The sequence below is a fragment of the Hemibagrus wyckioides genome, linkage group LG07 (genome assembly GCF_019097595.1).
Source record: "Hemibagrus wyckioides isolate EC202008001 linkage group LG07, SWU_Hwy_1.0, whole genome shotgun sequence".
NCBI lineage: Eukaryota > Metazoa > Chordata > Actinopteri > Siluriformes > Bagridae > Hemibagrus > Hemibagrus wyckioides.
The window spans coordinates 29,067,641-29,088,619 of NC_080716.1; the positions used below are offsets into that span (position 1 = coordinate 29,067,641).

The 20,979-nt window shown below is 40.0% G+C and overlaps 1 protein-coding gene across 1 annotated transcript; it reads right to left on the minus strand.

Annotated features, from left to right (window-relative positions):
- Positions 1 to 134: 134 nt before the first annotated feature.
- Positions 135 to 19,130, minus strand: shrprbck1r (sharpin and rbck1 related). Its single transcript, XM_058395876.1, has 14 exons — positions 18,564 to 19,130; positions 17,221 to 17,395; positions 16,556 to 16,639; positions 15,951 to 16,092; positions 15,531 to 15,621; positions 14,651 to 14,921; positions 14,132 to 14,253; positions 12,439 to 12,612; positions 7,980 to 8,140; positions 7,136 to 7,247; positions 6,726 to 6,905; positions 6,522 to 6,620; positions 5,653 to 5,796; positions 135 to 397 (listed from the first exon to the last, which is right to left on the minus strand). Exons 1-14 carry the CDS (start codon positions 18,858 to 18,860, stop codon positions 317 to 319), a joined length of 2,133 nt encoding a protein of 710 aa, XP_058251859.1. The 5' UTR covers positions 18,861 to 19,130; the 3' UTR covers positions 135 to 316.
- Positions 19,131 to 20,979: the final 1,849 nt, after the last annotated feature.

Below are 20,979 nucleotides of genomic sequence, written 5' to 3' on the forward strand. Positions count from 1 at the left end.
TTTTGGTAAGAAAAACAGTTAAATAAACAAGAGTTAAACTGGATCTATAAAACTCCATGTGAAAATGTAGCACCCTAAAAAACACCTGGGTTTATAATTAAACAGTTAAAATAAGGCACTTGTGTATATTAATATTTTCCACCTGTATAATATCACTGCTGGGTGTAAGACATTTAAAAAGTGCATTTTGTCCAGTACTATAAAATTAATCGTGGCTCTGTTAAGTTAAAGATATTCTGCTTTGGTTTTAGCTTTCAGTCTTTTTTGTAGGATTTTCACTGTTGTTGGTTTTCATCCATCTATCCCTCTCTCTCTCTCAGTGGCAGTTCTGACATTTTGGGTGGCATCTCTGTTTATTCACATTACAGCGGCAACCTCCACTTGTGTCTCCGGGACCCTGTGACAAAAGACACATAGTTCACATCCAAAATCCAGTAACCATCATACGGAGGCTTCAATGATTCATTCATTGTACATATTTATATGTAGAAAGTCACAAATTGGATTCAATCAGAAAGTGAAATGGAGTGTTTCTATTGTCTTTAAATCATAAATCTAAATTTTCTATTGGGTATAAAGCACACTGCATGTCCAAAAGTATGTGCACTCCTGACCATCACCCCTATATGTGCCACAAACTCTCAAGAACTTATTTGTCTAGAACGTCTCTGTATACTGTTTCCCCATTTCCCAAATTTCCCATCACTGGAACTAACAGGACCAAAACCAGTTCCAGCATGGCCATGCCAGAGATTCATTAATACATGGTGTGTTAAGATTGGAGTGGAAGAGTACTCAGTGTCCTGCCTAGAGCCCTGACTCTGACCTCCTCATTCAATATCAGTGACTGATTTCAGTAATGCTCAGATCCCCACAGCCACGCCCTAAAATCTATCAGAAAACCTTCCAAGAATAGTGGAGGTTTTTCTAAGAGCACAGAGGGAATACAACAGGAATAAAAACATATACTCCGATCAGGCATAACATTGTGAGCAATGAGAGGTGAAGTGAATAACACTGATGATCTCCTCATCGTGGCACCTGTTAGTGGGTGGGATATATTAGGTAGCAAGTGAACATTTTATCTTCAAAGTTGATGTGTTAGAAGCAGGGAAAATTGGCAAGTGTAAGGATTTAAGCGAGTTTGACAAGGGCCAGATTGTGATGGCTAAACAACTGGATCAGAACATCTCCAAAACTCCAGCTCTTGTGGGTTGGGTTGTTCCTGGTCTGCAGTGGTCAGTACCTATCAAAAGTGGTCAAAGGAAGGAAGAGTGGTGAACCGGTGACAGGGTAATGGGTGGACATGGCTCACTGGTGCACGTGGGGAGCAAAAGCTAGCCCATGTGGTCCGATCCAACAGACGAGCTACTGTCGCTCAATTGCTGAAGAAGTTAATGCTGGTTCTGATAGAAAGGTGTCAGAATACACAGTGCATTGCAGTTTGTTGCATGTGGGGCTGCATAGCCACAGACCAGTCAGAGTGCCCATGCTGACCCCTGTGTACCTCCAAAAGCGGTAACAGTGGGCACGTGATCATCAGAACTGGACCACAGAGCAATGGAAGAAGGTGGCCTGGTCTGATGAATAACGTTTTCTTTTACTTCACGTGGATGGCTCACTTACCTGGGGAACACATGGCACCAGGATGCACTATGGGAAGAAGGTGAGCGGGCAGTGGCAGTGTCATGCAGTGGGCAATGACACTGCCACTGTCATGCTGGGAAATTTTAAGGTTCTGCTGGGAAATCTTAAGGTCCTGCCATCCATGTGGATGTTACTTTGACATGTACCACCTACCTAAGCATTGTTGCAGACCATGTATGGCTGTGGCCTCTTTCAGCAGGATAATGCGTCGTGCCACAAAGCAAAAATGGTTCAGAAATGGTTTGATGAGCACAACAACAAGTTTGAGGTGTTGACTTGGCCTCCAAATTCCCCAGATCTCAATCCAATTGAGCATCTATGGGATGTACTGGACAAACAAGACCGATGCATGGAGGCCCCACCTTGCAACCTGGTGCCAGATACCACAATACACCTTCAGGGATCTTGTGGAGTCCATGCCTCAAAGGGTCAGGCCTGTTTTGGCAGCAAAAGGAGGACCAACACAATATTAGGCAGTTATGTAATGTTATGCCTGATCAGTATATACAGTGGAGATCAAACGTACAATGTACAATTTCCTAAATTTGGCCACTGCTCAGTCCTATTTGAAATGATCTAAACAGGAGCAAAAGAGCAAACAGCAAAAGAGAGTTTTTTCAAGCATATTCCATGAGTTACATATATTTTGAAGCACAGAATAAAAAACTTCAATGAGATTTGAAAAAGAACACTGATCAAAATTAGAGAACACTTTCAGATACCCCGCAGTAATTGGTGTTCTGGAACAAGTAATCTGGAACCTGGTGCTAATTTCTTTAATTATCTGACAAACCCTATTTAACTAGCAGCCTAACTTTCCAGTTTTCACCGACTTTGCAAGATGGTGAGCCGTTTCAGTCACTTTTACTTTCAGTCAAACCCTATATATATATATATATACACACTATATTGCCAAAAGTATTCGCTCACCCATCCAAATAATCAGAATCAGGTGTTCCAATCACTTCCTTGGCCACAGGTGTATAAAATCAAGCACCTAGGCATGCAGACTGTTTTTACAAACATTTGTGAAAGAATGGGTCGCTCTCAGGAGCTCAGTGAATTCCAGCATGGAACTCACTGGATAGGATGCCACCTGTGCAACAAATCCAGTCGTGAAATTTCCTCGCTCCTAAATATTCCAGTCAACTGTCAGCTGTATTATAAGAATGTGGAAGTGTTTGGGAATGACAGCAACTCAGCCACGAAGTGGTAGGCCACGTAAACTGACGGAGCGGGGTCAGCGGATGCTGAGGCATATAGTGCGAAGAGGTCGCCAACTTTCTGCAGAGTCAATCGCTACAGACCTCCAAACTTCATGTGGCCTTCAGATTAGCTCAAGAACAGTGCGCAGAGAGCTTCATGGAATGGGTTTCCATGGCCGAGCAGCTGCATCCAAGCCATACATCACCAAGTGCAATGCAAAGCGTCGGATGCAGTGGTGTAAAGCACGCCGCCACTGGACTCTAGAGCAGTGGAGACGCGTTCTCTGGAGTGACGAATCGCCCTTCTCCATCTGGCAATCTGATGGACGAGTCTGGGTTTGGTGGTTGCCAGGAGAACGGTACTTGTCTGACTGCATTGTGCCAAGTGTAAAGTTTGGTGGAGGGGGGATTATGGTGTGGGGTTGTTTTTCAGGAGCTGGGCTTGGCCCCTTAGTTCCAGTGAAAGGAACTCTGAATGCTTCAGCATACCAAGACATTTTGGACAATTCCATGCTCCCAACTTTGTGGGAACAGTTTGGAGCTGGCCCCTTCCTCTTCCAACATGACTGTGCACCAGTGCACAAAGCAAGGTCCATAAAGACATGGATGACAGAGTCTGGTGTGGATGAACTTGAATGGCCTGCACAGAGTCCTGACCTCAACCCGATAGAACAGCTTTGGGATGAATTAGAGCGGAGACTGAGAGCCAGACCTTCTCGTCCAACATCAGTGTGTGACCTCACAAATGCGCTTCTGGAAGAATGGTCAGAAATTCCCATAAACACACTCCTAAACCTTGTGGACAGCCTTCCCAGAAGAGTTGAAACTGTTATAGCTGCAAAGGGTGGACTGATGTCATATTGAACCCTATGGATTAGGAATGGGATGTCACTTAAGTTCATATGCGAGTCAAGGCAGGTGAGCGAATACTTTTGGTTACTTATATATATATAATATATATATATATATATAATATATATATATATATATATATATATATATATATATATATATATATATATATATATATATATATATATATATATATATATATATGTATGGTGCTGTGAAAAGGTTTTTGCCCCCTTCCTGTTTTTTAGATTATTTGCATATTTATCACACATAAAAGATTCTGATCATCAAACAAATTTTAATATTACGCAAAGATAATTCAAGTAAATACAAAATGCAGTTTTTAAATGATTATTTCATTCATTAAGGGGAAAAAAATGCTGTCCAAACCTACCTGGCCCTACGTAAAAAAGTAATTGCCCCCTAAATCTAATAACTGGTTATTAGGCCACCCTTTGCAGCAACAACTGCAATTGCAAGTGTTCGCCATAATTGGCCATGAATCTTTCAAATCGCTGTGGAGGAATTTTGGCCCACTCTTCTTTGCAGAATAGTTTTAATTCAGTCACACTGGAAGGTTTTCGAGCATGAATGGACTGTTTAAGGTCATGCCACAGCATCACAATCGGATTTAAATCAGGACTTTGACTTGGCCACTCCAAAACCTTAATTTTGTTCTTGAGCCATTCAGAGGTGGACTTGCTGGTGTGTTTGGGATCATTGTCCTGCTGCATAACCCAAGTGCGCTTGAGGTCACAAACTGACGGCCGGACATTCTCCTTCATGATCAGAATTCATGGTTCCATCAATTATGGCAAGTTGTCCAGGTCCTGAAGCTGCAAAGCAGCCCCAGACCATCACTCTACCACCACAATGTTTGTTGGTATGATGTTCTTTTTATGAAATGCTGTGTTGGTTTTACTCCAGATGTAACGGGGCACACCCCTTCCAAATAGTTCAACTATTGTCTCATCAGTCCACAGAATATTTGCCCGAAAGTCTTGGGTATAATCAAGATATTTTTTGGCAAACGTGAGACGAGCCTTCGTGTTCTTTTTGGTCAGCAATGGCTTTTGCCTTGGAACTCTGCCATGGATATCGTTTTTGCCCAGTCTATTTCAAATTGTTGAATCATGAACACTGACCTTAATTGAAGCAAGAGAGGCCTGCAATTCTTTAGATCTTGTTCTGGGTTCTTTTATGACCTCCTGGATGAGTCGTCGTTGCGATCTTGGAGTAATTTTGGTAGGCTGGCCACTCCTGGGAAGGTTCACCACTGTTCCAAGTTTTCTCCATTTGTGGATAATGGCTCTGACTGTGGTTCACTGGAGTCCCAAAGCCCTAGAAATGGCTTTATAACCCTTTCCAGACTGATACATGTCAACTATTTTGTTTCTCATCTGTTCTTGAATATCTTTAGATCACGGCATGATGTGTTTAAGCATGCTTCACTTTGTCAGGCAGGTTCTATTGAAGTGAGTTCTTGATTCAACAGGTCTGGCAGTAATCAGGCCTGGGTGTGTCTAGTGAAATCTAACTTTCTAAAATAATGTGGTTAATCACAGTTCTTTTATGGTTTAACAGGATGGGGCAATTAATTTTTCACATAGGGCCAGGTAGGTTTGGACAGCTTTTTTCCCTTAATAAATGAAATATTCATTTAAAAACGAAATATTCATTGAAAATAAAAATGAAAAATAAATAAAAATGAAATATTAATTTAAAAATATTAATTTTTACTGCATTTTGTATTTACTTGCATTATCTTTGTGTAATATTAAAATTTGTTTGATGATCTGAATCTTTTAAGCGTGAAAAATATGCAAAAAATAAAATAAAAAAAACAGGAAGGGGCCAAAAACCTTTTCACAGCACTGTATATACATATGGACACATGAATTAGGTGTTTTGGAGTCTCTAAGCAGTGAGTGAATGTTTGGTTCTATACCCCAGGGCCCCAGCGCGGTCCTCTGGTGACCCAGCAGATCTCGGTGTGACACACAGTGCAGCGCAGCCAATCACAGCCTTCCTTCTTCTGCACAATGATTCCACACTGAGGACAGTGCATCGCCTCGCCGGACCTCACCAGAGTCTGTTGCATGGACAGACAAGAAGAAAGAAAAACAAACAGAATTAGCACTGTGAAGTACAAATGAACTATTTAAGGAGCTGGATAGAGTTTTTCTTCAATTTAGACTCATAATCCCAATGAATGAATGAAAGTTTATTCTGATTAGTGTTCTGACTGATGTTTTCCAGCACAGGATTCCTGCACAAAACCACGCTGAGATGAATCCACATTATTCTGATGGCAAAGGTGGTGCAGTGTGATGGTGGATAAAAACTCAATGTACACATTTGCAGTGAAAAAAACAACATCAGGAAACAGGGGCAATGATGATTTCTCCTTTCTAACAGGCCATTAGTAGTATCATGAAATATGACAGGAACAGGCAGATGTATAGATATAGCAGATCACTGTAAGAGGATCATATATGAAGTGATTTCTATTTAAACAGCAGCATGCATCCTTGTATACACTTCACTGTACACAGTACACCACATCAACCTGGAGGCAAAAATAACTTTCTATTTACCAGTAAGAGTGAAATCTAACTCTGTGTTGTTAGCTAGCTGTGCTATATCGCCGATGGTGATTTAATTATGGTCTGAGAAAGGTCAAATACTTTTGGTAGCAAAGCAGAAACAGTTTGTCAACGAGAATGAAGTGATTTTCGACCCTTTGAGCAAATCCAATGCTCACTTAATTCAAAATGTATATATTTAATCAGTTTAAAAAACAAAATAGTTTGTGACCTTCAGGAGGTCCCTCGTTCTCCGGGCTGCAATGTCATTGATAGCACGAGCAGCAAGATCATCCTGGTACTGTTTACAATTCATCCCTTCATGAATTGCCTGAGAGAGAGAGAGAATATATGTGTATGTGTTATATGTGCAAATTATTTTTTTAATATAAATTGAAAATAGCAGTATATTTTTCTTTTATCAGCTGTGTGTTACCTTGCAGAGCAGGCAATTGTGCTTGTTACAGACAGGGCAGTGGAAGGTGTTGACCGTATCCTCATACACACACCAACCTGGACAGTCAGTGGTGGCGCAGTGATAACTGCCCTCACAGCGCGACTCAGCCACTGAAAGCCCTCGCTGCAGCCAGCGCTCGTACTCCTCACCCGAAACCAGCTGACACACACAGACAGAGATGTGAAACATGTTATTTATACATACAAACAATTCTATTTATTATAGAACTAAAATACAGAACATGTCTGTTTTAACCTCCATGTGTTAAATGAAACCTAAATATGATCACAGAAAAGTGCATCTTTGTGTAGACTGTCAGAGATAAACAGAGCTGTGTGTGAGTGTAAAGATTTGTAGAGTTGTGTAGAATGTAATGAAAAGGTTCTCACAGCACGGATCTCTCTCTCCTGCAGTGTGCAGTCACATGCGTATGCCTCGTCTCTGTAGGGACACGCCACCTGAGGATCCTCTGATAGCAGGATTACTGAACGCAAACATTCTCTACACACACACACACACACATTTCTGATTTGACCATGTGATCAGTAGGACTAATATTGACTAAACAAATAAGTATTTACAAATTAAATTTTCTAGTCATCCACCAATAACCTACTGACATTTCTCAAGTCATCCACCAATCATCCACTGACCAATCATCAGTCATCCACCAATCACCTACGGACATTCCTCCAGTCATCCACCAATCACCTACGGACATTCCTCCAGTCATCCACCAATCATCCACTGACCAATCATCAGTCATCCAGCAATCACCTATGGACATTCCTCCAGTCATCCACCAGTCACCCACTTACATTCACCCAGTCTTCCACCAATCATCCACTGACCAATCCCCAGTCATCCACCAATCACCTACTAACCTTCCTCCAGTCATCCACCAGTCACCAACTGGCCAACCACCAGTCATTCAACAATCATCCACCAATGACCCACTGACCTCCCTCCAGTCATCCACTGACCAATCATCCACCCACTAATCACCATGTATCAATCACTCCCCCACCAAATTACCCACTGAACACTCAGTTATTCAATATTCCACATTTGTTTTCGACACGCTTCATCAACTAACATCACAACTCTCCATTAATCATCTTCCAATCATCCACTAGTCACCCACCACCCTACCCTTACCCCTCAACCAGTCATCTAATTATGCACTAGTCCAACTCCCTAACTCTCCATCACTCATCCACTGTGTATTCTTACCTGCAGAAGCAGTGGAGACACTCACGCAGCAGGACTCCTTCTCCTGACTGAAGCTGTAAGTAACAAATCCTGCATTCGATGCTCTCTGCATTCGGCACCAGCTCCTGACCGTCCACCTCCACCAGCCGAGCATAGTTCTCCCTGCGCTCTGCTTCCTGTGCCTACACACACCCACATATACATACCATAGTGCTTTAATGCTCTTATACCACAGTGATCGATTACAAAATACAAAACTTACATAGTAAAGACGCATAATAATACAAGAACATTTCAGGATTTTAGAATAAACTATCTAGTTCAGTGGCCAATCCTTTTGGACAAATAATCCCTAATGGACACTGCAACCCTGGACATTTTATTATTCCAGATGCATAGTTGTACAAATTAGGACATTTTCAATAAATCTTCTGCCATTTTTTAATATCTTGTCTTTTGTTGCTACTGTGAGTCAGGATCACTCGGGGAATTAGCAGAGGTAAAATAGCAGAGAAAAACCTTTACGCTAGTACAGCATGTCAGCTTAGCACAAAAGACTAAAATGGAATTTAGTTAAATGTACCTTGATGAATTGCGACACGTAGCATTTCAGTCGCCTCAGGCTTGCTCATTAAGGATGATTTTGTCTAACATCTAGGATTTTTGTACTATGTTTCTTATGTTCTGTAAAGCTGCTTTGAGACAATGTCCATTGTTAAAAGCGCTATACAAATAAAATTGAATTGAACCAAATTTCAAAAGAGTAGCACAAAAAGTCTTTAAAGTGAGCTTCATATTCGCATGTTGTTACTTGGTAAATGTTCCAAATAATTTAGCCATAAATGTTACAGGATATGTACAGGGTTTGGAAGAAAGGGGCATATTTTGATTTTTCAGAATTCACTTTTTTTTCCCCTCATATTCACAATCAGGCTAACGTTGACATATCTGTGTTGAACATTCGGGAAATACCATTTTATTTTGTTCCTAATGTCTTGACACTACACTTGCAAAGAACTTCGGTAGTAAAACGAATAACCTTTTCTGTCCATCAACCCTGCTAGTTCCTCAACTATAATCAAGTGACTCTGATTCAGCAGAACATGATGATGTCCAGTGGGGCCCAAAAGGTTTGGAAGCAGGAAATAAATTGGCGCTAATGTAACCGGAACTTTTTATTTTTAGCTTTTGTTAGAAAACCTGGATCAAAGTCTAGAAGCTCGGATTAATAAGACTCTCATGTATAATGGCTGATGCTTTAAATACGTGTCATACAGCTACATATTTTCAACACTGATATATTTGGAATTTTTACAAACTCTATGCATGCAATCAAACATTATACACAATACTAATTACTATTTTGAGGAATAGATAAAGAGATACAAATATACCAGTAAATATCCTGTATATTGAATCGTGCAGTGAAAATAATCAGGATACAAGAAATCATTTCCTGTTTACATCACATGGTTACTTTATTTAGCATATACCCATAATAATCTTCCCTTCAGAAAAGATTTGGTAGAACCAACAGTATACAGTGAGACAGTAACCTGAATGAAAGCAGAATTGTGTAATTCATACACTCTTATTTTATTAACATCTTTCTATCGCAGTGACATATTATCCAGATGCAGCACAAGACACTTCACTATACTGCATAGGTTCATGCCTGCGTAGCTGTCAGTTAATATCTCCACACTTCCTGAGCTTGACTGAGTTTATCGCAATAGCTGTAGTGCTGACAGAGAGAGAGCAGAAACCCGTTTTATATCTTTACATGTGTTGTATCGCATGCTACTATACTGGCTCACGTTTACACCAGTGTACATTCTCCATGTGGCTAAAAGTCAGTTGAATCCCTGATTGTATCATTCTAAACTATTATGTAGAATAATAAATTGCTATGTGCAAGACACTACTGAATTAGGGTTGTGTCATTAACATTCACTTCACATTATTTATTTAACTATGCCATCATAGTCATAGTGGCACTGAGAAACAGTCCTCTTGCTAATACAATAGGTCCAGGTCTAAGAACAAGCTAAATCCTGTTGAGAGAAATGAATGCTGCAAAAATCTATCCAAGCAACTTTTTTTTTTTCCATTATATGGTATTAATATCCGTCTTGTGTGATCCAGTGCCAAGTAAGAATAGAGCCCTTTACACCCTGTATTTTATAGGCTCACTTACAGTCAGAGGGTTATGCAGAATATGGTTAAGCAAGTAATCCTTCAATGTTGTTGGTGTAGGTTGTTGTTTTTTTTTTTTTTTTTTTTTAAAATTCCTAAGGTTTCAAGTTGCTTTTTTTTACGTGATTGTGTTTTCTTGCTGCTGCTTAATATAGTGACTTTTTAATACTGAGTCTATTAAATACGCTGAATTCTCGAATCGCATAGATCTGAATGGAGGGCAGCTGCAAATGACAAGTTTACATCAATGTGCTCGTTCTATCAGTGTTAGTGTTTCTATAGTAACAACTTTCACACAGACGCTACATAAACGAAGTCTACTAACAAACGGATTTTATAAGGTGCTGTCATTCTAGCAAACAAACATTGAGAGTTTCTGTGAGAACGTTTATGAAAGGAGTCTCCAGTGTCAGCACTTTGCATCCTGAGATAGTCCTCATGCTTACACCCCTGCTTAACTCCATCTAACTGTGATTGGATCACCCGAATCAGATGTTTCAATGAGACGCAGGAGTGATTTGATATATGCAAATATTCATAAACGTAACGTAACCACTCGAAAACAGCTTTCTATTAGTATGTTAACCCACAATAGAACATTTGTCATATTGTCAGCAATTACTTTAACAGTAAATATACAGTATGTCTATATAGACCAAACCAAGCATGATTACATTAATTCAGTAGATGAAAGTCCCTCTATCATCCTAACAGACCAGACATCTTCTCTTCAAGAATAAACTTTCAAATACATACATACCCTCATTGTAAACAAAAGTGCTTTGAGAATTAGAAGTGCTTTAAAGAAGGTCACCGAAAACTGCTGAGAATATGCTAGAACCATAGAGTGCCCTTTAGCTTAAAATACGAATTCATTCTTTGTTTTCTCAAGTTAGCATTTCAACTGAAGTACGATAGATGAGATTGGCATGCACACAGCCTGAGCGCTATAATTATTCGGTCTTTGGCGTGTGTTTTTCCTCAGCTGTCATGTGCAGAGGTGAACCGAAGGTGTTTCTGTTATTGCAACATTTTCTGTGTGTATTTTTAAAACGTATCAGTACGATTTTTCAAGTGTTAGTGTTAGTGCGCGTGTGTGTCAGTAGTCCTGGTCGAGGTTGTACTGTAGTGAGTTGCTGGCCCTCAGCTCCTCCCTCCTCCCTTTCTCCTTTAAAAAGAAAACCAGACAGAAGAGAAGAGCGTGAGACCGGAGAGCCAATCATAGCCTGAGATCCTGTCTTCCCATAATGCATAAGATACTCTGTTGCCTGGAGAAACTTTAGGAATTAAAAGACGTTTTTAACTAAATTGTTTCGGAAAGCTTTTAGAATCTTTCTAGCTGTAAATACACATTAAAAAATACCTTTATTTTTTCCAGGTTCTTCAGTTTACCCCCTGATAAGCAAAGAAGCATCTATTTCCTTACAAGCTCCAGCTTTAAGGCTAATTTTGGTGTAAAAAAAAAAAACAAAAAACCTAGAATTACTAGTTTAGAATCATGTAATAAAACTTAGCTCCATTTTTCTTCTCTAAAACTTTTTGATTTTGGTGTCACACCATACAGCACTGGACTACGGAGGAGGAGTGGCCACTGTAGGACACATGGCCTAAAGCAGGGGTGTCCAATCTTATCCGCAAAGGGCCGGTGTGGGTGCAGGTTTTCATTCCAACCGAGCAGAAGCCACACCTGAGTCTACTGAAAGCCAAGATCAGTTGATTAAACTGGTGGAATCAGGTGTAGCTCCTGCTCAGTTGGAGTGAAAACCTGCACACCGGCCCTTTGCGGATAAGATTGGACACCACTGGCCTAAAGTTTCTTAAAGAAGTAACCTGGATGATAATGTAGGCATTTTTTTAGAATTATACACCGGTTATTCAATTGTATGAAACTGTCGCAGAGGCTTAGAGGCATATAATTGCCTCTGATGGCTTAATGACTTTGTTTATGAGACTCAAAACTATGGAAAGAAACTCCAGACATCAAAAGTTTAAATTCTGGTCCAAACAAAAAAGGCAAAACCAGCAGATCTCCTCTTTTACACCTAGTCAAATATTAACATCAAGAGACATCAGCCTGAAGTCTCCCAGTACTACTGCATGTCTATTTCTGTGATGATGTGATTTAAAATGTCTGGTTGTGTGTTGTGTAAAGTTGTGTGAGACTCTATTCGGAATTTCTCTGATATAAAGTGAATGCCATTCTCATCTATTGAAATGAATACAACATATTCCAGGTGTGTGTGCGTTTGTGTGTGTGTGTCTGAGCAAGAGAGAGATGTCTGACCTGCTGGTACTGTCTGATGGCTTCTTTCTCCTGCTGGATGCGTCGCATTTCCAGTGTGTCGGGTCTGTAGCCTCCAGGCACTGTGTAATTCTCGGGTCTGTCCGCGCTGCACATCTCACAGCCGGGCCGCGTCGGCTTGTTAATGTACGTACAGGATGGACACGCCCATCCCAGCTATAAACACACCCACAAACATATGTATTAAATGTACAATCCTATTACATAAGCTGCACATCACAGGTTTAAGTTAGTGTGCTTATTCTAATTCTATAGCAACAGCTCACACATCAACTTGTCCTGCAGATGTTGATGTGTAATTGTTGATCCGGTGATATTTTCTGTAAGTAGACATTCTTGGAAGGAGCTTTTAGTGTCAGTGCTTTGTAATAGTCATACGTAAAAGCTGAATCTGTATGATTTCTGGGAAGGAGAACATCTTTAGCTTGCCATTTAGACAGAAAAAAGTGGTGAAGGAACGAGTGTTTATAGCTGCTAGAATGTTAAGTCAAACAAAAAGCACATAAATGTATGATCTGGCTTCATTTAACAGCAACATTGTGATTACTTTATTAAAAAAAGATCACACTGTGTATTTAGGATTTTGTTAGGATAACACTGGCATTCATGTCAATTATTATTTTTTATTATTTTTATTAAGCTCAAGATTCGTTCCTTATTTTAATGTGTTTGCTATGTTTACGTTTCCATGTGAGTTTTGTCTTGATTCATGCCTCGTCACCGCCTTGTTGCTCTCGTGCGTCATGATTATTCTCCCTTGTTTCTGGGTTACGTCTGAATTTATGTATGTATTTAATTTATCTGTGTATTATAATCCTCATGTGTTTGTATTTGGAGCAAAGTCCTCTGGCGCCCGTGACGTTGCCCGAGCCTTTTGTTCTTTGTTTGTCAAGCCAGCAATTTGTGTCATAATCCGGTATTGATTGTCTTGTTTTTTGACCTCGTCTTTGCCTAGACCCGGGTGCTCTGTTTTTGTGCCTCGTTTGACCACAGCCTGTTTTTGCCTCTCGCTTTGGATTATACAGTTGTGCTCAAAAGTTTGCATACCCTGAAAGAAACTGTTAAACATTGTAAAATAGGACTAATAACGGAAAATATTTTTTTTATTTAAGGATAGTGGTCATGTGAAGTCATTAATTATTATATAGATGTTTGACTCCTTTTTTAAACCTAATGATAATGGAAATCACCCTGATCAAATGTCCTTGAATGTTTGGCCACATTATAAACACACAGGTTGACACACAGAGGTTTGAATGGCTATTAAAGGGAAGTTTCCACACCTGTGACTCACTGTACTTGTAATTAGTGTCTGTGTGTAAATAGTCAGTGAGCTTTTCAGCTCATGAGGTGATACACTGACTTGGCTGGATACTGCACCATGGGGAAGACAAAAGAACTGCCAATGGACCTGCGTAATAAGGTGGTTGAACTTTATAAAGCAGGAAAAGGATATTAAAAAAAAGAAAATGCCAGTCAGTTCTGTTCAAACTCTGATAAATAGGTAGAAAATAGGAGATACTAAAAATTGATACTGTTGATAATAGGCCACGGTCAGGTAGACCAAGAAAGATTTTACCCATTCCTGCCAGAAGAATTGTTCAAGATGCAAAGAAAAACCCACAAACAACTTAGAGAGAAATACAGGCTGCTCTGGAAAAAAGTGGTGTGTTACCTGTGTGTTAGTTCTGCTGGGCAAGAGGGCTTCGTTGAGCTGCGGCATCTCCAGATTAATCAGGTCACAGATTTCACCCACGCCCAGCCTATCTGTCCCGGCCCTACTACCACTACTACTGCCTGAAAGATCGAAGGTCAGGAGATTAATTTCATAAAAAATGCAGGATATTTAAGCAAGAAATATCTTAAAATAGACAAATTTCAGTAAAAAAAAAAGATTTTATAATGTTTCTTAGTATAAGGGCTAGGATAAAAATAATTAATAAAAATCTAATTAATTTAATTTAATAATTGTTTATATTTTTACAAATTTTACAGATTTTCAAGAGAATTTTGAGCTTGAAATGTGCAAGATTTATATCTGTTTTACGTAATCTCACAGAATTCGCTCAATTATTATTCATTTATTATGGACAGTTATGATGATAATCTTGTGAAAATTCATAGGCATATGTTTGAGTGTGCATCTGCGCACACACAGATACACACAGACACCAATACACACACACACACACACCAGTGTTGTTGTGGTGCGGGTGCAGTCTGGTGGGCAGCGTGCTGTAGGCTCTCACTGCTGCCTCCGGTCCATTTCCGACAGACTGTGTGAAAGTGGGAGCGAGTGGGAAGTTCTCCTGGTCCTGTTGCCTCTGCCTGGACACCAGGTACAGGAAGGCGGTGTCTCCATCCTGCTGCACACCGTAGGAAGCCAGAGTATGAGAGTCTGTGCACAAACACTGACCGATGACCCAGCGCTGGACGTGTGGATGGAAGCCATACTGCACAAAGACCTACAGCAGAGAGAGAGAGAGAGAGAGAGAGAGAGAGAGAGAGGAGAGAATATATGTGCATATGTTATATGTGCAAATTATTAATATCTTCTAATTTAATTGGCCAACACATTTATAGTGTTCTTTTCAGACACTGTGCTGCTAAGTTGTTTTTTTTTTAGAAGAAATGAGCTAACACATGCTCAAAAAGTCATTAAAAGCTGAATGATGATGCTATAGATTAATTTGAATATCTGTTTAATGGTCACAATCGTTGTGCATATTAAAACCTGTCATGTGATGGAAAAACAGAAAACTGATTGTCATTTGGAAATAGGTCTCTGTTGGTCACAGCACCACAAAATATTTATTTACAAAATTGTACTATTTCTATTAAGAACATAAATAAAGTGAAGCAGTGGTAGCACGCAGTCTGGAAAGAGACATGAAGGAAACCAGTTACTTATAGAAAAAAAACTCTGTAACCATTAGTAAGTTGAAAAATCGTAGTCAATCTTACTACAGAACGACATAATGCTCTGGTTTTCAGGTTAGTGTCCCATGGTGAAGAAGTTCAAACACAAGTTTTTAGTCTTGTTTTTCTATAAGATAAGACTCGTCCATGCTCACCTGCTGTTTAAGAGCAGCCACCGTGGTAAGGGGGAAGACTTTAACGGTGACACAACAGGAAGAGGAAGCGTCCTCCAACACAACTGACAAACTAGAGGGCAAAAAATAAAGCATGTCAATATCGTCACTGACTAACTCTTTACAATTTATATTCTGAGAGAAATAATCAACTAAACAATTAACCGTTTAAATTCCCTATCAGGAATTACTTTATTTGTTAAGTTCAGGCATCGTCATCTAATCCAAGGTGTGTAAGCTATAGACGTGTGTATAATTAATAAAAGTTAACAAGGCGTCCGTAATCTCAATTCATTTCTATTCAACATAAGAGAAGAAAGACATCAGATACAAGTAATAAATACTCATGTGTGCTTGAGAATATGATGTATATATGTCAAAGGACATACAGATCTTTTGTACCTGATCTCCTTGTTGCTGTAGTGTTTGTGATTTGGCTGAATGCACAGCGGAGTGTGCTGACGAGCCAGAGACTCCGCACACACAGACGCAGCCTCAACATCACCAGCCTCTATAGCACGGACCAGCTCCATACACAACTCCTCTACAGAGAGAGAGAGAGAGAGAGAGAGAGAGGAATAGAGAAGTGAGTCAAGAACAAGAGACGAGTGGGAGACGAAGGAGATAGAGAATAAGAGAACAGATATGAAGAGAAAAAGAAGAGAGAGATAAGAGGAAAAAAGTGTCCACAGTGCCCACTCGTGAAAGACATGACCGTGGAAAAGGCATCTCTGGCTCGCTGTTTTGTTTAGTAAGTGCATGTGCACGACGTTTTGCAAATAAGACTAAATTTGACTAGAATTTTTTTATCAGTTTATATATAAACAGCCTTAGGTTGGAATAAATTTATCCTGTAGGCTGAAAATGTTTTTCTCTAAACAGACCATGTGGGAGAGAGTAAGTATGAGAGACAGTCAGCGATTTTTTTTTTACTCTACACAATGCACAATCGAGACTTTTGTGCTTTGTTTGGAAATGGAGAGCGAGGAGAAGATGCGAGGACGTACCCGTGCTGGACGGTGAGGCAGGCATTTGTACAACCAGTGGCTGGGGCAACAGCTGTCCGTCATCTGCAGGACATCCAACGACCACTGAGGGGTGGAGTCACACAAAGTCAGTCTTAATGAGCAAGAACTTAATTTACTACTAAATGATTATACTTACTACTAATGATAATTTACTAAATTTACTACTAGCAAAGCAGAGGGGAAAATTTTTTTAAAGAAACAAATGTAAAAATGACCAAAGGCATATACTACACCCACTGAACCATTCAGACCCCAAATTCCGGTAGTTTCTAAGGCAAGTGTGTGTGTGGACAGAATGTTCGTTACCTTGTCATTTTTTTCAAATAAATGTTAAGTGTTTTTTTTTTTTTTTTTTAAGTGTATATTGTTGGATTCAGGTGCATTACAAGATGCGGGATATCACAAAATCTGAACTTCATGGAAATGTGTGCAGTGTGGCTCAGGCACATGCAGCCTATAACTGCTGTCTTAAAGTGGTTCACGTAAGAAGAAGTGTTAAAGACAATATTTGAAGAAGATAAGGAGTTTATCAGAACAGCTGGTGAAATAACTCCAAGTTTGCTGACGTCATATCGGATCGTATTATAAGATTACGAACGAAAAACAATAGTCAGTGAGAGGAGGAATATGACAGCGTGTCTCACCTCGATGGGCCTCGCGGAGTGACGACATCACCACGGTGGCCCAGGCCTGCGCTTCCTGTTCGCTTCGGAAGTTGAAGGTGATACGGTCATGTGGGGGCGTGGCCAAGATCAGCTCGTGACTCCGTGGAGTCTTGATTTCATAGCGCACCGTCCTGAGATCGAACTCAGCGATGGACTAACAGGGAATAAAGAACAAAAGGGAGGATCAGTGTAACAACAATATGAGCAAAATGAGCAAAGGCCTAATTCAGAGTCACGACTGTGAGCCATGATGAATGCCGTATGAGCGAGATTACAATCAACAATCGTGCAAAAGCTCAGGCTCTGAAGCCTGCTCACATGACTTTACTCCAGGGACGGAGATAAGACTGTTATAAACACTTTTTACTCTCAGTGAGTCTCAGCACTTACTTTGTAACTTTCTACATCCGTTTATCCTTACACAGCGATTATAAATATATATATATATATATATAAATATATATATATATATTTTTTTTTTTTAATTACTCAGCACTACTTAGCACAATTACTCAGGATTGTCATTTTTGTGCAGAGGCGTTCATTAAACATTTCTGGAAGGAAAGAGAGAGAGCGGGGGGGGAGGGGAGCTGGTGTGGGAATGACACAATGAGGAAATGTTTATTTACAGGTATAATGTAAATAATAACATGAACCAATATCTTCTCAACGTTAAATCTAAATGCTAATAAATCTAAGAAATGGGTTTTTTTTCACACCAGCATTGTTCACAGTGATGAGATCCAGATATAAAAGATGTTTAAAGTCAAGTCATTTTTAGGTTTGAAGTGATTGGTATGAACTAGTAAAGGAAGGAAACAGGCAAGATCAGGATGTGCACCTTTTGTCTTTCTTTCTTTTATAAAGAAAGCTTGTTAGAAAGGTTTCATGCGGATGTGAGTGAAGGGTCAGATTATGAAACTCGCTGGATTTTTTATTTCTATGTACAGTATTTTTTTTTTTTTTTTAAGTCTACCCGTGTTACTGGTAAGCCAATAAGATGCGACGGTGATGACGTCAGAGTTTTCAACTTCTTGAACACGTCACAGTAGTATTTTTGGTTGGTTTGTTTATGCATTCAGTTAGCACAGTTAATTAATACAGCGAGTGAAATATTTACAGATATTCGTGTCGCTCATTATACTAGCGATTTCAACTTGCAGCCTCGACGCTGTAAACAATAACACCGTGGTCACGTGACACCGAGTGGTCCGAGCGGAAATAAAAACAAATGTAACTTATAACCCTTGAAGTGAGCGCGTGCTCACGTCTTGGTGTATAAGCAGAGATATTGGTTGGGTGCGAGTTGAGTTTCTGCTTACCGCGTTAGTTCCGCTGCTGTTTCTCAGGGCCAACCGGAATTCCCCCGCCTTCCCCGGGTCCATGCTGAGCTGAAGCCGCAGAGCTTCATCTCCACAGCCGGGCAAACACAGCGGCCGGATCCGGGAGTGACTCGCCGACACTTTGACCGACATCAGTACGGTGCTGCATCCCGCCTCCGTGGCCTCCTGCCCGGGCAGAGAGGAGTAGTAGGAGTAGGAGGAAGAGGTAGAGGAGGAAGAGGAGAAGGAGGAGGGCGGACCCGGGGTCGGCTGCGGAGCTCCGGAGCTCTGCGCCATTCCACCGTCACCGTCGATAACTTCGCATTCCACCGCCGTTTCTCTTTCAAACCCCTGTTATTTTTGTCGTTGTTGTTACATAACTTTCTATCACATTCGCCTAAAAAAATACATATCTCGTTATCTTTAAGTACTTCTACCCAGAGGAGGAAGCAAGATAAAAGTATCCAGTTTCACTTCAGCTCGAGCTTTGGCTACTATGTTCATGAGCTTTCAAAATGTGTCATTACAAACACACCAACCCGCCCGTCCCTGTCCAATCCGCCCGCACTGCGCATGCGCCGAGAATATGCGCTTGCGCAATGTAACACTCACGCCAAGGGGGATTTTCTGTGGCGGGGCGCCAACTCATATGAGTGTCAGTACAGCTTTAGACTTCAGTTCAGTACTTTGTTAAAGTAATAAAAAAAATGTTTTGTATAAAGTGGATTTTTCTTAGAAAAGTGAGACTGGATGTTAAAACAGGTAGTGTGTGTTGTTTTCCTGTAACAGCAGCGCCTGAAGAGTTTTATTCCTTTTACACCACAGCTATTTACCGTCAGTAACTCACTGACCCTTACAATCAAATGCTGCCAGTCAAGACTCCTTCAATAAATATTAAATAAACACATCCTCACACATTGCCAATCTCAGCGAATGTGTCTTTCAAATATTATAAGTGTATTAGATCACATAGATCTCACATACAAGACCATGTGAATGAGCTGTTTCTTTAAAAGCAATAACGTTCATTAATATAAAGCTGTGATTTGCAGACGCACTACTGTCAGAGCAGATGTTACAAAAAAAAAATGAATCAACATCTGACCAATCAGATTTGATTAATATTCAACAGCAATGTGGTGTGATTACATTAAAGGGAGTTTGTGTAGTGGGTTACTGGGTGGCTGAGACTCAGGTAATGCTACCACAAACTGTAGGTCATTTTGTAGAGGTACATTTACAATATATTCTAAATATAGGCTGGATTGAGTGAATCAGAGTTGTTCTTGGGATTTTTCAAACTCTGTGTACACTCTGTATCACATGTGCGTAGCTTGTTGGTCACATTTGTAGATGTTAGGTTACAGATAAAATCTTTATTCCCATGTGTTAATTGTTTTTTCATCTTCATTAGTATCAGCAGAAGGTGGTGGCTCAATGGATAAGACTCTGGGCTACAGCTCAGAAGGTCACTGCCACTGTTGGGCCTTTGGGCAAGGCCTAAACTCTCTCTACTCCAGAGTTGCTGTAACAAAGAATTTCACAGTGCTGTAATGTATAGGTGACAAATAAAGGCTTCTTGTTCTTGTTGATGTTACAGTACAGTGAAATTATGTATTTGCATATACCAACTTGTTAGGAAGCTTGGGTTAGGGAACAAAGTCAGCCATGATACAGCGCCCCTGGAGGTGTTAAGGGCCTAAAGGTGGCACTGTGTCTGTGCTGGGGCATCAACCTGAACCCAACCTTCTGATCAGTAACCCAGAGCCTTAACCACTGAGCATGTTATCATTATCAGTATTTGAACCATAGCAATACTACTGGCTGAAGATGTGTGAACATTTTGTCTGTTTACATACAACTGAAATCTTCTCTTCCCTGTGTTGTTATAATGTTGTAACAGATAGATAGATAGATAGATAGATAGATAGATAGATAGATAGATAGATAGATACTTTATTCAACCCAGTGGGAAATTTACATATAAATGCTATAAAATGATATATTCATAGCTTTAATGCTATAAAATAACAATCTCTCTCTCTCTCTCTCTCTCTCTCTCTCTCTCTCCCAACAAAAATAGTCCATCACAAATGCAGTTGTTCCTGGATGTTTGGTTAGAGTTTAAAAACTGTGTGTGTGTGTGCCTTGCAAAGTACATTTTGATTTGAAATAAATACATTACAATGCAACAAGTCACAATAGCATACACCGCAAAGCATTTTTTTCTTCTCCATTTTCCATGCTTGTGAGTTAACGATAGAAAATCGAGACAATGGCCTATTATGTAACGTGAAAGTCTGCTAATTGCTGTAATTTAAATGGAAATGTATTCACGTCACTCACGTACGCACACTGGCATACCATTTGATGGAGTTACAATTGTAGCCTGCTACATTAGAACAACTATTATATA

What these genes read in the sequence shown, in the direction of transcription:
- shrprbck1r (XM_058395876.1), bottom strand. Translation starts at nt 18,860, where the DNA reads ATGGCGCAGAGCTCCGGAGCTCCGCAGCCGACCCCGGGTCCGCCCTCC. An exon ending in CCCGCACCACAACAACACTG is followed by an intron (nt 14,254 to 14,650) that starts GTGTGTGTGTGT and finishes TCGATCTTTCAG; the next exon opens with GCAGTAGTAGTGGTAGTAGG. An exon ending in AGGAGAGAGAGATCCGTGCT is followed by an intron (nt 6,906 to 7,135) that starts GTGAGAACCTTT and finishes TGTGTGTGTCAG; the next exon opens with CTGGTTTCGGGTGAGGAGTA.